General features: G+C 44.7%; 1 protein-coding gene across 3 annotated transcripts in view; it reads left to right on the top strand.

Moving 5' to 3' along the window:
• Positions 1–17,800, top strand: part of NUP93 (nucleoporin 93) — a 67,327-nt gene extending 49,527 nt beyond the window's left edge. For all 3 annotated transcript variants that reach the window (XM_027906857.1, XM_027906858.1, XM_027906859.1), the window contains exons 6-21: positions 115–204; positions 1,540–1,679; positions 3,028–3,160; positions 4,016–4,173; positions 5,529–5,694; positions 6,423–6,516; positions 7,491–7,682; positions 7,915–8,041; positions 8,154–8,226; positions 8,529–8,573; positions 9,571–9,687; positions 10,312–10,430; positions 12,379–12,496; positions 12,871–12,954; positions 13,702–13,830; positions 17,572–17,800. In XM_027906857.1, coding sequence (XP_027762658.1) covers positions 115–204; positions 1,540–1,679; positions 3,028–3,160; positions 4,016–4,173; positions 5,529–5,694; positions 6,423–6,516; positions 7,491–7,682; positions 7,915–8,041; positions 8,154–8,226; positions 8,529–8,573; positions 9,571–9,687; positions 10,312–10,430; positions 12,379–12,496; positions 12,871–12,954; positions 13,702–13,830; positions 17,572–17,682 — 1,896 coding nt within the window. In that variant the 3' untranslated portion in view covers positions 17,683–17,800. The remainder of the gene's footprint in view (positions 1–114; positions 205–1,539; positions 1,680–3,027; positions 3,161–4,015; positions 4,174–5,528; positions 5,695–6,422; positions 6,517–7,490; positions 7,683–7,914; positions 8,042–8,153; positions 8,227–8,528; positions 8,574–9,570; positions 9,688–10,311; positions 10,431–12,378; positions 12,497–12,870; positions 12,955–13,701; positions 13,831–17,571) is intronic.
• Positions 17,801–18,815: the final 1,015 nt, after the last annotated feature.

Below are 18,815 nucleotides of genomic sequence, written 5' to 3' on the forward strand. Positions count from 1 at the left end.
GCGGAGGGACTTGCTGGGGGCTCTGCTTTTGAAGCCTGGTTCAGATTTTGCTGCTGTGGCTGGGAAGGGGCGTAATACGTGTTGTTAAACATGCTTACTTTAATTATGTTTTAGATTTATATTTACAATGAGAAGATTGTGAATGGACATCTGCAGCCTAACCTGGTGGACCTTTGTGCTGCTACTGCAGGACTGGATGATAAGGTACTGCCAGTGAGTTAACATAAGGAAATGCCTTTAATCTGTTTTCAGCTGTGATTAACAGCCTGCTGATATCAGGAGAAAAATACTGATATTGCCAAAAAGTTTGCGAGGCTCCACAGAAAACACAGAGCCAGTTCTGGAATTTTCTCCAGTGCAGCAGGGCCCACCTGCAACGAAGTTGGTCATGGGGAAGATTTCTTAACACAGTGAGGAAGAAACGACCCTGGTGTCCCGTCATAAGTGATAAGCTGTTGGAGGAAAAAATTGCTTTTAATGTTAAATAGATTCTGCTGGTTTGGTTTTCCAAAAGTGGTCTCTCAGTGTCCTTTGAAGGTGTTTAGTTGTAGGTGAAGGCTTTTTCATCACTCTGGTAGAGCTGAAATAGGCTCCCATAGCAAAGCATAGAGCCCCTAGGATTGACTTTAAACCAATGATCTGCCTACTTTATTTATTTTTTTTTCTATTCCTGTAATGGTGTTGCCTTGGTCCACCCCAAAACCAAAACAAATGCACAAACTTGGCCACCTTTGGGAAATGCCTGGAGGGGAATTCTGCTGGAGGGTCGAGCCCTGGAAAACCTGTGCAAGTGGGGAGAGCAAAAAGCTGCTCAGAAAATGCCTCAGTCGGATCTGAATTACAGATGTGCATCTTTGCTCTGAACAGCTCTGTTTGTTTCCAAGGGACAGCGCAGTGAATTTCAGTGTTCTTGCTGCTTTGAAGCACGAGGATCAAAGAGCTGCCCTTGCCCAAGTGAGCAGAGCTGGTGGTTCTCAGTATTTTGCCGTTTCAGCAGGGACACCCCAGCCCTGTAGACACTGATAGGATCTCATCCTTGTGAATAAGCAGAGCTGGATTGTCTTCAGCTTTTATTTATAACTGAGCCTTTGTCCAAGTGATCAGTGTCCTTTTGATGCTTCTTATCGCAGCTGATCTTACAGCTTTCCAGTGGCAGCCAGAGCCATTGCTTATGTGGAAAGCTGATGGTGCTGTGGGATTTATTGAGTGGAAGGCATGAACTGGAAATGAGCAAGAGGCCACGCACCGAGTAACCACCCTAGTTTTGAAAATAATTGTCAATCCTGGGTGGCAATTGCAGGTACAATGCTTATAGCCAACTTCTTGGACAAGAATTACACAGAAAAGCCTGTGAAATTCGAATTCCACAGGGCAGCATCAGCTTACCTCCATTCTGCATCCGGTGTCTGCAGCACAGCTCTAAAATGACATTACTCTTGTGGGTTTATGCTTTTCTTAAGCATCGAAGCACCACGTAGCTCAAAGCCCTCCTCGTTCCTCCTGTACTGATTGCTGAGGTGTGGAATGGCTTCCTTGCAGAACATCTCCGAGATGTGGGCCATGGTGAAACAAATGACTGATGTCACCCTGGTTCCTGCCAGCGATGCCCTGAAGGTCCGGACCAACATGGAGGTGCGCATGGAGTTCGTGAGGCACGCGCTGCACTACCTGGAGCAAAGGTGAGGGAATGCTCTGGGGAGCATTCACAGTTTAGTCCTAGAGTTCCCTGATAATAAGCCAGAACGGCTTTGTGATGTGCATGTTAAGAAGTCAGCTACCTCGTACTGCTCGCAGCAGTGTCTGCTGCCTGTCTTTTTTATTGTGCAGGGCTTAGAGCAGCCACCTGAGTATAAAACTGTTTTAGTTTACGAGTGATCTAGTTGAAAAGGCCTCGAATCCATGGGGAGGTTGTTTAGAAGATGCAAAGGCTTTTTATTCTTTCCTCTGTGTTGCTTATAAATATTCTATATCTGCACAGTGATGTGCGAAAATTTTTCACTTGTGGAAGGGGATCCATTTCCCTTCTGCAAAAAAAAAAAATTCTTCTTTTCTGTATGTTCACTTTCTGATTGCTGATGACTGTCAGCAGCTTGTGAGGACAGCACTGGGGTCAAACCTGGTGCAGTGAGTCAGGTTCTGATCATGCCATTTCTACACTGAGAAGTTTTGGGAAAATGTGAAGAGGCTGAAGCCAAGACATGTAGCAATGATTTTTCAGGCCTCAGGGAGTGGCTTGCTGTGTGTCAGCAAGTATCGTGGGGGCCTGATTTCCTTGAGTTAGATAACTAGCATTCCACAGTGCTAGTTATCAAGATATTCTGATATTTGCCCGTGTTTAGCATAGCCTTTCAGTTTGATAGTCTGTTGTATGCTGCAGAGAAAGGAAGAACTTCATGGCATTTATTGCTGCTGCTTACATAGGTCTTCCATTAGGGGACAGATATTTGAGACTCCTGCTTCCAAACATGAGTATTTGTTAAAGTGATCTGCCTTCATTAAATGCTTTGATAGGTTATTTTAAAGGGTGTTCTTAACGCTGCTTTTACCAGTTGTATTTCTCTGAACTCCCTTTTTCTCTGGGATTCCCTTCTGGCAAGTCCATAGCCCCAAGGATGGTGTTTTTGTATAGGGCAGGGAAGAGAGACAAACACATCTGTGGTGTTTAACTGTTCTTTAGTGACAGGGTTGAGAGTTCAAGCATTAGGATGGAAAGGCTTTGTGCCACTTACACAGCTGAGCTTAACTTAGTACCCTGAAAACCTAATGAGAGGAACTTCGTAATAGAGAGTTGAAGCAGGAGCAGTGCACAACCCCCAAACATGGTGTCTGCTGAGACTGCTGGGTACAAGGATCTTCCTAAACGGACAGAAATGTTTGCCTCGTTCTGTCGTAACGATAATGCCTGAACATCGAGGTAATTCGCTTTCAACTGCTAATTCTTCTGTCGGATCTGCAAGGCGCTGGGTGTTTTTCACAGCAGGTGTATCTCACTCTGTCCGTGCTTGGTTTGCTTGTGTTGTTTTTCAGTTACAAAAACTACACCTTTGCCACGGTCTTTGGGAACCTGCACCAGGCTCAGCTGGGTGGGGTGCCGGGGACCTACCAGCTCGTGCGCAGCTTCCTGAACATCAAACTGCCCGCGGCTGTCCCGGGGCTCCAGGTTTGTCCGAGCTAAAACCGTGACACGAATGTGACTGCTCCAGCACAGATGGGAAACCACTGCAGCCTCCAGTAGCTTTTCTGTTGTTTGAGCTGCTTTTAGCGTAGCAGGCTCTTATTCCTTTTCGGGTGGTCGGCTTAGAGATCCACCAAGAAGTATTAAAATACACTTCAAAAAAGTGTTATTTATGATGCTTTCAGAAAAGCAGCAACTTAATCTCCCTGGTTTGCTTTTTCTCTTTTTTTTCGCACTTACTGTAAGATGATGACACCAGTTTTTGATGACTAAATGTGTATTGAATTCATCTGAATTGTAGCCCGAGCCTTTTATTTAGGAATCTGAATAAAACCCTTCTTACCTGTGTATAGTAGAAAGTGCATAGCTGTGCATCTACAAAATTAGCAGATAGGCAGGCTGCAGTGAAAAATTAAAGAGTTAAATGAAGAAATAATAAATTGTAACACTGGAGAGCACACAGCTAAGTCTTGCTGTCTTTTTCTTGCCTGCTGAAATCTGTGATTAGCTTGGTATCTTTGTTTCAGTAAAAATGTTTTTAATTTTAAAGTTAGTGTTTTAATGTATCAGGTCTGATACAAATCCACCCTCCTGGGTGGGGAAAATATCATCTGCTAGTTCTGGGATTGTCAGAACCCCACTCAGAGCTGAAATCCAGGCAAGCAAAGAAGAGTCACACTCTTCACACAGAGCTTTCACAGGACTTTACCATTATAACCTCTGGCTCCTGTAACACAAACAGAACTTATTACCCAAATTAGAGTGAGGGTATAAAGGCAGAAATCACGAACGAGGCAAAGAATAATTTAACAAATGTAGTATCCCCTACTTTCTTTCCAGGATGGTGAGGTGGAGGGGCACCCTGTGTGGGCACTGATCTACTACTGCATGCGCTGTGGAGATCTGACTGCAGCCATGCACGTGGTGAAACGGGCACAGCACCAGCTGGGAGAGTTCAAAACCTGGTTCCAGGAGTACATGCACAGTAAAGACAGAAGGTAATGAGGAAAGATCTTTGTGAGGGGTGGGAATTGTTGTGGAGCAGTGAATTAATCAGTGGCTTGGTAGAAATACAAGCAGCTCAGGTCTCTTCTGGTGGTGATGGCTGCCTGGTGATTGTTTATACTACCTACCTAAATTATATATAAGAAGTTTGCATATTTTGATTTGTGGCTTTGAAGTCTAAAAATCTCAATAGAGAAAGAGTTGTTTGAAAATATGCAAAAATTTACATTTAGAAATAATACCGTGTGGTGTAGCTTTGCCTTTTTACAGAAGGGCATGCCCTGTGTAACGTGGGGTGCTACATACAATGGATCAGATTTAATCTGCTGTCACAAATCCTGTTTCTTTTTATTTCCCCCGTTGCGTATTCTGGCTGAATTTCCTCTGGGGGACACTTTTTGCTGCTCCTGTTTTCACAGGAATGCCGTGCAGGAAAAGCAAGCAGTGTTTGTTGGGCCTTTGGAGGCTCTCACACCCACGTCTTTCTTGTGCTTGTTCTCCTTTTCCAGTTTGTGCTGTCCACCACTGGGCAGAGGCCACTGGCCAAACTGCTTCTGGTGTGCTTGCAAACAGTTGCAAGCTAACAAAACAAGCTGAAAGAAAAAAGTCCCAGTGCCATTTACCGAGTAGTGCATGCCATGATACTCTTCTGTAAATTAGCCTGTTTTGTGGAGTATCTAGGAGTGCTCATTATATCAGGACTGTTCCAGAAACTTTAGTGAAGGGACTGTCATTGTTTTCATTGCAAACACGTTAATGAGGTAGAGTATAATTGATTTATTTTGGTTTTATTACAGCTGTGGAAAGGTGCTCTGCCTACAGATTTGACAAACAATGTCTTTGTCTAAAACACTTCACTGCTCAGTTCTGTAAAATTCACTGTAAGAGGGTACAAGGAAAAGAATGACAGAGAACATTATGACAGTAGTTAGTAACAAAGATGAAAGTATCTCTCCTAAAAGATTTCATGGCACAATGACCTGCTCACTTGTTATTTACCAACCCAAAAAGTTCCAAAAACTTTGCGAGCTCTCTTTTTCTGAAATTACGAAATAGCTTATCTACCACAATATAAATGTTCCCCCAAAGACACTGTCGTATGGTTACTTTGGTTACTATGGGTATTTGAAGACAATCCTCCATAACTTAAATTATGTGTTCAAATTCACGTGTGAGAAGTTTTGACCTACAGATATAAATAGAAAACGCGAGAAATACCGGCCAGGGCTCACTGTCGTTATACCTTTGCTGTGAATACACACCTATTTACAGTGATCTGTATCTGGGTTTCCTCACACAGGGAAAATGGGTTTCATGTCTTTTCCTTCAAATCTTTTCTTTTCCTTAGACTGTCTCCTGCCACAGAAAATAAACTGCGTCTTCACTACAGACGAGCCCTGAGAAACAACACTGACCCCTACAAAAGGGCTGTTTATTGTATCATTGGCCGCTGCGACGTTACAGACAACCAGAGTGAAATTGCTGATAAAACAGAAGATTATCTTTGGCTAAAAGTGAGTGTGATACTGGGGTTGTGGTGGTGGTGTTCGGATATTTATTTATTTGTTTTAAATGGTACTGCCATTTCTGCACTGCTCTGCTACCCTCCTCACTTCTAGGGTAGGGAAAACCTCCTCCTGGGTGTTTTGCGTCAATGGAATGCACGTGACTTGAAGAGAGAGCAAATGGCTGGGAATGTGAGTTCCAGGGTTGCTCTGATACCCTCTGCACTATCAGGTGTCAGTTTGGGTACACTTGTCTTTGGAAGTGCCATGTCCTTCACTGGACACTGATCTTTGTCAGCTGTTTTCACCAGTAATGTTAGCTTGCTGCAGTGAGGATTCTTTGAGTTCTCCTTCCTGGATGGATGTTGTCTGAAATGTCGGTGTCGATTGACCAAAGGCAACACTGCCAATGTCTCTGTAGTCTGAAGTCCTTGCTTTGGTGGGGGCATGACAGGTACTGGTTGATTGCAGAGGGCTGCTTTTAGTTATTGCTTAGGCAGTATTCAGAGTCCTAGCACTGAAGTTTGATGGCAAGGAGAGACACAGAACCCCCAGGTTACATCTGTATGGATTTCTACCGTTGCTGCATTAGGGATTAGTGGATATTGTGACTAGAAGTAGTTTCTAGTCAGTTGGTCAAATCCTAGGAGGGGCTCCAGATGGAATGAATATCTTCTGAGTGAATTCCTTGTGCAGGGGGAAATAACTGTGCTTCTTTTTTTGGGTGTGTTTTTCAGCTGAACCAGGTGTGTTTTGATGATGGTGGTGCGAGCTCCCCACAAGACCGACTAACGTTATCCCAGTTCCAGAAGCAGCTCCTGGAAGACTATGGTGAGGAACCACAGAGCAATGTGGGGCTTCTGCTTTTCTGCTTATTACACAAAACCCTGCAGCTCTCCACACCTGACAGGCATCTTCAGGGTGTCCATGGACAACCTGCTTCCCTGGAATAATGGCAGACTTCAGTAAGACATGATGAACAAGTCTGGTGTGTTCCCAGCAATCCAGAGAGTAAATATTCATCTGTGAACAATAGTGCTGCTGTTTCTCCTTAGTCTGTACTTAATTGCAGATTGCTTTCTTTCACATAAATGTACCAAAGTCTTTAGCAGAACTTCCAGCTTTTGGAATACAGAACAGAAAAGCAATCACTACCTAATGTGGGCATGTCTTTCCAAGCCTTTTCTCTGTGTGCATCTGATGTTCATTGTTTCCCTTAAATTAACATTTCAAGTAATTTTCTGGGGATCCAACTCACAGTTCCTTACACCTCAGAAAGTTTTTAGAGCATCCACAGCTCAGGAGAGTACCTTTTCCTCTAAACATCTTCCAGTCACTCAAAATTAAGTCACTTGAACCGTCCAAAACACACAGAATTTGATTCTCCCCAGCCTTCTAGTTTATAGTGTCTCTAACACATAAAAGTGTGTGGAGAAGAAATACAGTAAGCTACTGTTGGTTTCACTGAGTAGGAAAATCCGGGTTTTTAACATTATTTGTACCACTTAGCAGAAGTATAAACAAAGACAAAAAGTTGTGATCTTTGGAGAATCTATTGCAGTCTATCAGAGTTGATGGTTGTCTGAAAAGACACTGATCTTTCATGCTACATTTGCAGTGGAGCAGTTGTAGGTGAGCCACTGGTGTGTGATTGGGAATTGAGTTTTGTCTACTGAGTTTATTTTGGTTGGCACCGGGTAAACAGTCATGATGCGCTGTGACAGGAGGCATCCACTGTCAGTCACCTCTGATTGCACAGTCGTGACGATGATGTGAAAACGCTCCCTGTTTTGTTTTTTTTCCAGGTGAATCCCATTTTGCAGTGAACCAGCCACCTTTCCTCTACTTCCAAGTGTTGTTCCTGACAGCCCAGTTTGAGGCTGCGATCGCTTTCCTCTTCCGCACGGAGCGCTTGCGCTGCCACGCTGTTCACGTTGCCTTGGTCCTGTTTGAGTTAAAACTACTCCTGAAATCCTCTGGCCAGAGTGCACAGCTGTGTAAGTCCCGCTTCATTTACGATAAAGGAATGGTTTCTGAGCCCTCAGAGTACCCTGTAGGCACTGCACGTCTACGTGATTGATCAGACAAGGAGCGTTTATCAGAACAATCTCATGAAAGTTCACTGTTTTAGTCACATTCGAGCTCTGGATCGTGGTTCTGACAGGTTTCAGATGCAGATCCGTTGTCCTGGCAGTAGATTCTCTGACAGTGTTGTTTCTGACGTTGCAGTAAGCCACGAGGCTGGTGACCCTCCTGGTGTCAGACGCCTGAATTTTGCGCGGCTGCTGATGCTTTACACCCGTAAGTTTGAATCAACAGATCCAAGGGAAGCCCTGCAGTATTTTTACTTTCTCAGGTAGGACCTAATATATGTGTCTAGATTTTCTCCTGGTTATTACTGCTTCATTTTCCTTATCTGGAAAGTTACCAGAAACAGCAGTGCCTTCCTCCTTGTCTTTGTTTTGCAGGAACGAGAAGGACAGCCAAGGAGAGAACATGTTCCTGCGCTGTGTCAGTGAAATTGTGATTGAAAGCAGGGAGGTACGTTGGGCCGTGTTCTGCCTTCCTCAGTTAAACTGAAAGCCTTCTTTTACTGAAAGCTTTATTAGGCAGGACAGTCTTAGCAGTTGTTTCCCCTTTCTGCCTGCTGCAGACCTAGATGTTGGAAGGTCTTGCAGTGACCATACATTTAACGTATCTGATCATGTCTTTTGACATTGGTCACTGTTTTTCGTTCATCCACGGCTTCATCTTTGTGTTTAGTAAATACGTTGTGAAATACCTGCAATTTATCTCTCTGTTTTTGTTTCCTTTCCTCTTACTTTACACCTGTGTGGATGTAGTTCGATATGATTCTTGGCAAGCTGGAAAAAGATGGTAGTAGGAAGGTGAGTTAACGAGTTATGTTTATATTTTACATAAAAGCACAAAGCGTGTGGGATTTCCAAAGCAGTCATAAGGCTGTCTCCCTTTTCTGTGTTTTTCACTAGCTGTGGTTGAATAAATTCAGGTTCTCCCAGTATGAGATCCTCTTGCAGAAGGAAAGACAAGAGTGCGCGCAAATTATGAAAATTTTAGATAATTAATGAAATTTTTCTGTTTGCTGTGATAACTTTGGAAGTTTTCTGTGTAAAGCAGACTGCAGATCATTTCTTAATTTTAAGATTAGGGCTCGTGCTGCTGTCAAAAAAATGGGGGGAAGTTATTTCTGACAGGATTTTCTTTTAGATGTCTTTGTTTAGTCAGTTCAAAAGAGGTGAGATTGCACACAAGAGAGCAAGGTAACTTCATAATGTTTACAAATATTTTACACTTTCTTTGGTGTGAAACCAGAAATCTTAAGATTAAAATAAGTCATTCTACATGATCTAGCCTTATTTTTGCATGCTCAACTACAGTAAAGTAATTTCCAGATATTCTTAACCCTTTCCTCTTTATTATTCTATATATTTATTATTTGTTTTAAAATTCCTGTTGCCCTTTCTTTTAACTGTGTAAGATTGCAGCCTGTCATGGCAGTATAAACAAAAAGCATCCCTGGAGCCCCTAGCAAGTTATATGCTAAAGTCTTTTGTGTATTCTTCTCCCCTGTAATGTGTCATCAGCAATTAACAGCTCAAACTCTGAATTATTTTATCTGGGTCACTTTGAGTGAAATAAAACCCAAGGATGTCTCAGTGCTGACTCTGTTTTGGAGAAAGTCTCTCTTGCAAGAGCTCATTCTAATTTTAATGTCTCACTTTTGCACTTTCCCATGGAATTGTACAGACCTTTCTAATCATAAGGCAACACATGAAATATTCATTGCCTTGATAGAATATTCAGGAGTATTTAAGCATCCTGATGTCTCTTTTCTCTCCTTTCATTTTGGTCTCACTTCTTTAGCCTGGAGTGATAGACAAGTTTACAAGTGACACAAAATCCGTTATTAACAAAGTGGCTTCTGCAGCAGAAAATAAAGGATTGTTTGAGGAAGCTGCGAAACTCTATGACCTTGCAAAGGTAAATATCTCCTCTGTGCTGCCTCAAGTAGGTACCTGGTTCACCGTTTCTCTTTCCAAACATTCTCTCTGTGATTAGGGGGTTAAATTTCATCTCAGAGATTGAATTGCCCTTATTCGAGCAGCTTATTCCTGCTCCTGTTCGAGCAGAGCCATTGCTGCATGGAGAGGGGTTTGGTGAGCAAACCCAGATGGATTGCACTCGGGGGATTCTGATTTAGGACATTCTGCTTCTTGATCAATGTAATCTTTTGAAGTGACTGCCTCCTGCATGATTTTATTCTGTCTAGTGAAGTTATTTACCTGGAGTGTGCTCTTCCAATTGCACAGATGTTGAACTGAAGTCTAAAATAGTTGGGCTTTATAGTGAGTACTCTTGTTTCCTTTTGAAATACATTTGAAATAAAAGTGGACACAACCATAGACCTATTTTAGAGAAAACTGGGGGAAAATACTTTTTTCACATGAGTCAGCAGCATTATGTTCCTTGTAGCTTATCAGGCCTTGTGTCTGTGGGAGGGAAGTGTCTCTGAGCTTGCACTGAGCACCTCCTGCCTTTTCAATGAAATTAAAACACCAAATGCCATCATGCTCCATTTATTTGTGTGTAATTTAATACCAACAGAACCCTGACAAGGTTTTGGAACTGATGAACAAGCTGCTGAGCCCGGTTGTTCCCCAGATGAGCACTCCCCAGTCCAACAAGGAGCGGCTGAAGAACATGGCCCATTCCATTGCTGAGAGGTGAGACCTGGCTGAGGCAGGGCTGGGGGCCTCACCTCCACCTGACCTGGCACTCTCAGTGCAGGGGGGATTGGTTCTGGTGTTGTTTCTGCAGGCTGGACTGTGGCATCCACAGCAATATATTTAGAAAGACAGAGAAGAGGTCAGAATTTACCCTGTCCTGCTCGTGGTGGCTGGCAATACTGAAACCAGAAAAGAAACCACCTGGGGCAGGTCAGGTAAATTTGGCAAGAAGCTTTATCTGTAGGTGAATCAGGATTGCCAGCCAGAGACAAGGTCTGTTAAGGAGCAAGAAATATCATAAACTGTTTTTTTTAATATTATTTTTAAAGCAAAGTGTCATGACAGTTGCAGAGTCACTGCACACGATTGACTTGTTTGAAATAGTATTAAGAGAGAGCTACAAACCCGGTAATTCTGAGTTGTAACAGCAGTGCAGAGAGTTCAGTAGCTGTCTGAAAACCTTATTTCACTGCTGCTTTAAGGAGAGCTGAAAAGGGAACGTTTAAGCTGAGGTGTGTACATGGCTAATGTAAGCAGTGGACCTCGTTACCACAGCCTGTTACATGAGCCAAGTGCTGAGTGGTATTCAGGAAAGGGAGAGAAATGGAAGTGACCAAAAGGAACGTCCCCTGCAATGTCTGTGTGCTAATTAGGATACGTGTTTGAGAGACATCAGTGCTCAAGATTCATTAGCAGCTGAAAGTTGGGAAATAACCTGATTCTGAAAGGCTGTAATTGCAAAATAACTGTGATTTTTTAAAAAATTGTCCTCTTTTGGTGTGTCTTGTCACAGTGGCTGCCATGGAAGATTCCTGTATTTTATTAGAGCAAAATGTGGGTACCTGTGAGAAACGTCTCACTGGTTTTCCTCAACCCTTCAGCTGCAGAGAGAATAAAAATGAGCCAGCCCCACTTGCTGGCATTTGAAATTGGAAGACAAATACAGACATGTATTGATTTCCATCAGAGACCTTTCCCTTTCTTGTTTTGACAAGTGCCATTTGCCAGTCACTCCTTCTAGTCAACCTTTCCCTCATTTAGCCAGGCTGAGACTGAGTGAAAATTGGTGCAGTATTGACTTAGTCAGAGGCTGATTTGGTGGCAGACATTAAAGAGAATTAAACCTATGGCTTGAGCTGAAGCTTCAGCAAAGGCTGTGATGGGCTTTGGTTTGCTCCTTGCTTTGATCTGTTTGAAAGCACTGAATATTACTGTGCAATAATGCCCCTTCACAGCTGCAAACCTCGGTGACTGCGAAGCCAGGACTGTTCCGATGAGAGCATCTTCTTGCCAGCTCAGTGTCAGACAGGGCTTTTCCTCGTGTACCTTCTGCAGATGGTGCTGCAGTGATGCAGCGTTCCTCCTGTGCCTTCTCGTGATGCTTTTGGAGCAGGGGAGACACCCAGCAGGAAGGGCCAAGGGGTTATTTGTCTTCCTGCTCTGCAGCACCACTCTCTCTGTTAAACCTTGAGGAAGGAGCAGCTCTGTGACCTCGTGCAGGCAGCAGTGAGGGCAGGCAGCCCTGCAGTTCATCCCCCAGAGAGAGCGCAGCATTTAATCCATCTTTAGGTCTTAACTTCTTGCCTGAAGCAGGGAGTGGTGCTGGAGGATTGTCTGCTGTAACACAGCATGTTAAACATGCTTGTGCAGAGCTTGCCTTGCAGGTCTCTGCTGCCTGGCACTGTTTCCCCATGGATGTGGGAAGTGTAAACGTTTCAAAGGAAACAAAATGTTGGATTTGATGCAAAACTGGAAGTGATTAAAAGTATTTTTAAAAAGCCACAACCTGTGAAAATTCTGCCTGCTCGTTAAGGAAAGTGAAAGCTGTCCGTTGTTAAATGCCTTCTGTCCTCGTGCTTGATGTCTCTGCTTCCAGGAATTGCAGGAGCACAGTTATAAATGGTTGCCATTTTGCACAATAAAACTGTGAAACAATTTCTTGCAGGTACAAAGCGCAGGGGATAAGTGCAAAGAAATCCATTGACTCCACGTTCTACCTTCTGCTAGACTTAATCACGTTTTTTGATGAATATCACGCTGGTCACGTTGACAGGGCCTTTGATGTAAGTTTTAAGAGTTCTGTTTGAAGTGTAGCCTTCCTAATGCCCTTGAAAGCCCAGAATGTCTCAAATAACATCACTTAAAAAAATTACATTTAATGAGTTAGAAGGGGTTGCAACGCTATAGGAATTAAAAAAGGTGTTTCTTCCCTGTTGCTTGATAAACAGGAAGATCTTTCTGGGGCTATTTTACAGACAGTGAACAAAATATTCCTGCTGCTCAGCAAAGGGGGGAGATAAACCAATAAATAACAATGAAATTATTTCTCTTGAATGAAAGCAGGAGGATTTCATTAACACCTCAAACCCACACTGTATTAGTATATGGTGCACAGAACGCTGATTATCTCCCCTGATTCCTGCATTTCTTTTTGAAGATTATTGAGCGCCTGAAGCTTGTACCTCTTAGCCAGGACTGTGTCAAGGAGAGAGTCGCTGCCTTCCGGAATTTCAGCGATGAAGTAAGTCCTGTCTTGGGCTTAGCTTTCAGCTTTGTTAGAAGGATCTTAAGACCTTGTCATCTCATCATCCTTATTCTTTAGCGGGGAAATGGGATGAGATTATTCTGAATTCGTACAAGTGGATTCTTGGCTCACAGCTTTCTGCTCAGTGCTGCTCCTGCAAGTGCTAGAATTCCCTGCCCAGAAATCCTGTCTCCATTTTGAAGAAGGTGCCTGCCTAAGTCCTCCCTGACCTTACTGAGTTTGATCCAAGAATTCAAAATACTGAAAACTTCTAACTTGCTGGTGACTTAGTTCTCCCATGCTCGTAATGGTCACCAAGCATTTGCAGGGTGTTTGTTCACTTCCCTCTAAATCACAGGAACTCATGGATTTGTGTATCAGCAGATGAAGCACAGTGGAAGGCTGTTCCTGCTCTTGAACTGTTTTAACTGGAGGATGACACTTCTCCTTTAGGCAGTGTTTGTGTGGTTTTGGGTGCTTTAGAGTTCTTTGTATTCAGGCACTTTGGGTTCTGTCTGACCTGTTGCTGTCAAACGTGAAGGTGTCTGTCCCAAAGCTCTGGGCAGTGTTTTTGCTGGATGGTGCAATCACAGCAGGGTAACCATTACGTGTATGACTGTTACAGGAGTAAATGTCAACCACAGTTGTCATTGTTTGGCTTTCTGATTCTGCAGAGCAAGGGTAATGGCTCTGTCAACACGCTCTTCACTGCAGTGTGTCTTTTTTTCCACCTTCTTTGTGTAGATCAAGCACAATTTATCGGAGGTCCTGCTTGCAACCATGAATATTTTATTCACCAAGTATAAGAGGATGAAAGGCACAAGCCCAACCACTCCTGCCAGACCTCAGCGGGTAATGGAAGACAGAGATTCGGTAAGAATGTAACCCTCACTGTCTGGAGAGTTTGCCTACCTCCTGTTCCCCTGCTTGTGAGAGTCTGGGCCTCACAGAGCTCTGAATCTCTAATGGTTTTTGCTTTTGACTTGCTCAGAGTTACTACCGGGCTTGCTCAGGTACTTCATCTCAAGGCTGGTCTCTGATACCTTCAGCTTTGTGTATAGAGAGGATGGAACTGGCTGGTCTTTAAGGTCCCTTTCAGGCCAAACCCTTTGGAGTCTGTGATACTGCTCTAAATGGCATTGAGCTGATGGGGGTATTACACCTATATATTCACTAGCAAGAGAAAGCAAGTTGTTTCTTGGTGAGATCTGAAATAGAAAACAGATGGGGACAGTGCAGTGTCTCTAGGTTGGTTGGTGTTGCTGCCGTGACAACAGAGCTGTTGCTTTCAAGCACCTGATTTCCATTCCTTTCATTGAGGAAGTGCCCATTTCTGGTGGAAAGGCCTTCCTTGACTCCTCTCCTTGGCTTGCCCCTGTAGGGACATGGACTGATGTTCTCCAGAGTCCTGGGGGGATGCACCAAGATCTCCAGCGCATCCAGGGGTGGGTGTGCCACCAGCAGTGTGCGGGTTGTTGTGCTGCCCCTGCAGCGAGTGGGCAGCGCTGCCTGGTCTGGCTGCCTGCTGAAATTGTGGCAACGGGGGGTTTGGCCTGAGGGCTCCAGCTGGTGCAGAAGCATTTCCCCAGCCCACTGATGGGAGCCTCCAGCAAGCTGCAGACCAGGCATCGTTTCAAGGGCACAGCCACATTTGTGGGCACTCGCCTGTCAGCGGGCAGGGTTGAGCAGAGGGGCTCTCAGCTTAACTGTTGTCAGGTTTGGTCTTGTAACTCTTACCAAGCTAACGCTGCTGCAGGCACTTGGAAACCAAGGCCAAACCATTCATCCTGTCTTAACAGATTAGAAAATAAATATCAACTCCTTTTGAGAGTGAAAACCAACTTGGGGCACCGCCAGCTCTGTTCCGGGCTTTAGTCAGCTGCAAAAGTGCCTTTGATCTGTAAATTGCAATATTGCTAAAGGTCTTAGTAGCATTTTTAAGTTACATAAAAAAATGAAAGGTGTGAGAAATGACACATCTTTGATTTTGGGGTGCAGCCTGTGAGAGCTGCAGGATCCTGCCTTACAGCAGTGCTTGTACTGCAGATTGGAGAGGGATACCTGCTGCTTGGGCTTCTCCCACCTTAAATTCTACTCATGTGAAGTCCCAGGCTAATGCAGCCTGTTACCTGCTCTGTCTTCACAAGGCTGGCACTGAGCAACCAGCCTTAGTGCCTTGCTTTCCAAGTGAGCTGTTTGGTTTGGGTTTGATTTCAGTCTTGTGCCTCATGCAGAAGCATTTACCATCCCCGTAGGGGTGCAGTGCTGCCAGGTGTCACCTCAGTATGAGTGTTGTTGGCCGACTGGGGACGGGTTTAGCAGCTCTGCTGGCAGAGGTTGGTGTGGAAGGAGCCACCAGACATCGTGGGGTATCAGCACGGTGTGAGCTCTGCTTCACAAACATGCTCTGCACTCCCCTGCTGTCACAGCTGTGGAGATCAGCTGAGGATGTACCTTGCTAAAAACCCTTGAAAGTTTTCTTGCTTTCAGGCTTCAAGTTTTGTTAATCAAGCTTCTGGCCCTGTGGTGGGATCTGCTGGCAGCAGGGTGTGAGTGATGGTGGAGACACGGGGGTTCTGCGTCACAGAGCCAAGTGCAGTGCAGGCTGTGCTCAGCCATCAGAGGGAACAAGTGCCCGCTGCCTCTGCTGTCAGGGAGGGGATGAGAGAACAGCTGTGTGACTGCAGTGTCACGAGGGAGCATAATCTGCTAACGTAGGATTAGCAGGAATAAAAACCCTCTCACCCCATAGCTGCCGTCTGCCTCAAGACTGGCCTGGGCAGAAAAATACCAGGCATGGGCACGTGGAAGGGAGGGCAAGAACAGCTTTAGCTCCTGTTCCCCTTTCCTTTTACCCTCAAGCATTTCCTCCAGGACTGCAGGAGCAGGGACTCTGCTTCAGTTTGCACGGCAGGGAGGCAGCTCAGGCGATTGTAGTGGTGGGAAGAAATGAGGGCATTCCAAACATGAGGAGAGAGGAGTTTCCTCAGCAAAATCTCGTTCACCTGAACAGAGATCACAGGCACGAGCTTCAGCGTGCTGTGCTTGACAAGAGTGTGTCTTCTGAACTTCCCTGGAGGAAGGGCAGCTTTTCCATTTCCTCTGGGAAAGCAGATTTTTCCTCTGGGAGAGCCGGGGTGAACTCTCTGGAGCAGCCCAAGGGCATTATCTCGGTGCCAAAATCAGGTCAGGAACGGAATGGAATTCTATTTTTTTTATTATCTGTGGTCTTATTTAAAATTGCAAGTAACTCTAACGTTCGTTAAGTAATTACAGCCAATAGAACATCTAGACCTCCAGGCCGCTCTTGACCTCTGCAAACCTCTGTTCATTCTTCCCAAAGTATTGGTTTGATTTTCAAAACTAGGTCAGCTATCACTGCTACTGTAAAGGTAAGGGAACAGTGACCTGCCCTGCTCCTCAGCCTTTCTTAGTCACCCTGAGAGCTCTTGTTTCTTGACACTTTAATTCCAAAGAGTCACACACCTTGACATGCTTTTTTTTCCATCTCCCACCTCTTTTGGCCTCCTCTGAAAAGCAGCAGCTCAGGCAGAATGATACAGCTCCACTGTGTAGCACATTTGGAAGCAGACTTGGGGAAATACGACTGTGACTGGAACTGGAAGTGATTTCCAGGCCACCTTGTTGAGTAGCCAGTGCAGGGAGGGAAACTGTCCCAGGACATTTTAGCAATTGGGTCAGTCTTGGGAAAACTCCCAGCGTTTCCAGTGTCAGCCTCCAGAGCTTCTCCGTGGCCACTGAATAACAGAGTGGTTCTGAAAAAGGGGTGGAATTGGCCAGAGGGGCCTCAGGGATGGTGTCGGTTCCTGCTGTCAGAGTTTCCATCCACATACCCACAGCAACCCTGAGCACCTTCAGCTCTCCCTGCAGTCAGGAGGGGAAGGGAAGATTTGAACAGTGGATCTTCTAGGACAGTAATTTTGAGATGCTTAATATTCAAGAAGAAAACCCTGCTATTAATCAAAGCAGTCCAAATAGTTTTCCATAAAGATTTGGGCTTTCTGTCTTCTCCTGACTTCTGCCAGCTACTGCAGTGATTGTCCTTTTCATTTACTCGGGGTTTTAACAAATGAAACAAACTATTCCAGAGTTCCCTCAGCTGTTACCCAGCCTCGTGGTGTGCAAGAAGGGGGTTAGTTCCTTCAGGGGAAGGGCTCTGTGTACTTGGTACCCCTGCTTTAAGGAGACTGGTATGTTGTAGGTGATGCTGGAGATCTCCAGGTGTGCGTGGCTTTACCTGTTCATTTCTAGTACTTCTGCTTTGACAGCATTAATGCTGCGTTTCAGCAGGATCAACTTTGCATTTTGCGAGGTGGGAGAGAATCCTGTTGCCCTGGGAAGGCTCACTTTGTGCAGAAATTACAAGATTGCTGCAGAGCAGCAACACCCCTCATTGCTGAAAATGTTTTTTCTTAGGTGATTTCAAATAAATGGGAATTATTTTTTTAAGCAAAAGGGTAACTCAACGTGCTTTTAATGAGAGAGCAGCTCTGAGAACCAAAGATGACCTTGGCTCCTGTCAAGAGGCAAGTGTTTACCTCCTGTGGCATTTGTGATACTAAAGTAACTGCACTTTGTCTTTCTGTCTTGTAGCAACTTCAGTCCCAGGCCCGTGCTCTGATCATGTTTGCTGGGATGATCCCGTACAGAACATCAGGAGACACCAACGCCAGACTGGTGCAAATGGAGATCCTTATGAATTAGAGCAGCTCTGGCTCGGGGCTGCAGCAGCCCCTGCCTGTCCTTAGTGTGTTCAGAGGGCCCGTGGGACCAGTCTCATTTTGTATTCTGTATGTTTTTTTGATGGAAATAAATTTCTTTGGTTTTGATATTTGTTTTTGACATTTTCATTTTCACTGGTTCTTGTGGTTTTTTTTATGTTTGTATTGATTTCGTTTTCAGTTGGTTTACATTTAGAAATTTGTTCCTAAGCAGTTAAGGGGCTGTGCAGAGGGAGAGGTCATAGCTCTGCAGCAGTGGGGTGAATGAATGAGGAGTTTTATTTATAACAGAAGTGGAGAAGAGAACTTTGCTTTAATGCTTAATGAACGGGCAGCTGGGAACCTTTAGGGGGTTTTGTGGGTTTTGAATGCATGTTAAGTGTTGAAAGTGTGTCGATGGTGACACGCTGCCATCAGTCCATCATCACCCTGTCTCGTTGGTGCCTGTGTTGCTGCAGTGCAGGGGAGCTCTGTGTCAGCCCTGGCTCGGTGTCTGGGGTGGGTTCAGCTCTGCGTGTCCTGGAGCTCTGCTGAAGCTTTGCAGGAGCACCTGGGCTGGAAACAGGTACATTTTGGTAGGAGGGATTTTTGTGAGCAGCTCGTGAGTTTTCAGTCAGGTGCATTCCAGGTGGTCCCCTACAGAGTTCACCTGGAGAAGAGTCCAAGTGTTGAATTAGTGGGAAACCTGAGTCCCACTGAAGTGTGGGGCTTTAAAAATAGTTGCCTTTAAAGGTTTTAAGCTACAATTAAATAACTGTGTAGTAGAAGCTTTTCTTTGTCAATGTGGCTGCCTGTCTTTGGAATGAACCGTGAGGAATGTTGGTGGTTGCTCTTGCTGCTCCCTGTGCATAGCTGCTCCCCTGCTGCTGTCTCACCCTCTTGTGTTAGAGGATAAGGAACCTGTGGAGTTTGGGATGCAGAACAGGCAGCAAGATGAAGGGGCTGGTTTCAGCCTTGCTATGTTAACAGCTGTCATGGGAGAGAATTCATCCCCATTCTGCAGTGTCTAAGTTGAGTGGGACAGAGGAGTATCTGACTGACTTGATGACAATTTCCTACTTAATTTTTCTGCCAGAAACGTTGTAGCATAAATTCTGTGCACCCTTTGGACAGGAA

Source organism: Empidonax traillii, unplaced genomic scaffold (genome assembly GCF_003031625.1).
Source record: "Empidonax traillii isolate 1590-97213 ecotype Southwest subspecies unplaced genomic scaffold, ASM303162v1 scaffold1367:size194105, whole genome shotgun sequence".
In the NCBI taxonomy this organism is placed as follows: domain Eukaryota; kingdom Metazoa; phylum Chordata; class Aves; order Passeriformes; family Tyrannidae; genus Empidonax; species Empidonax traillii.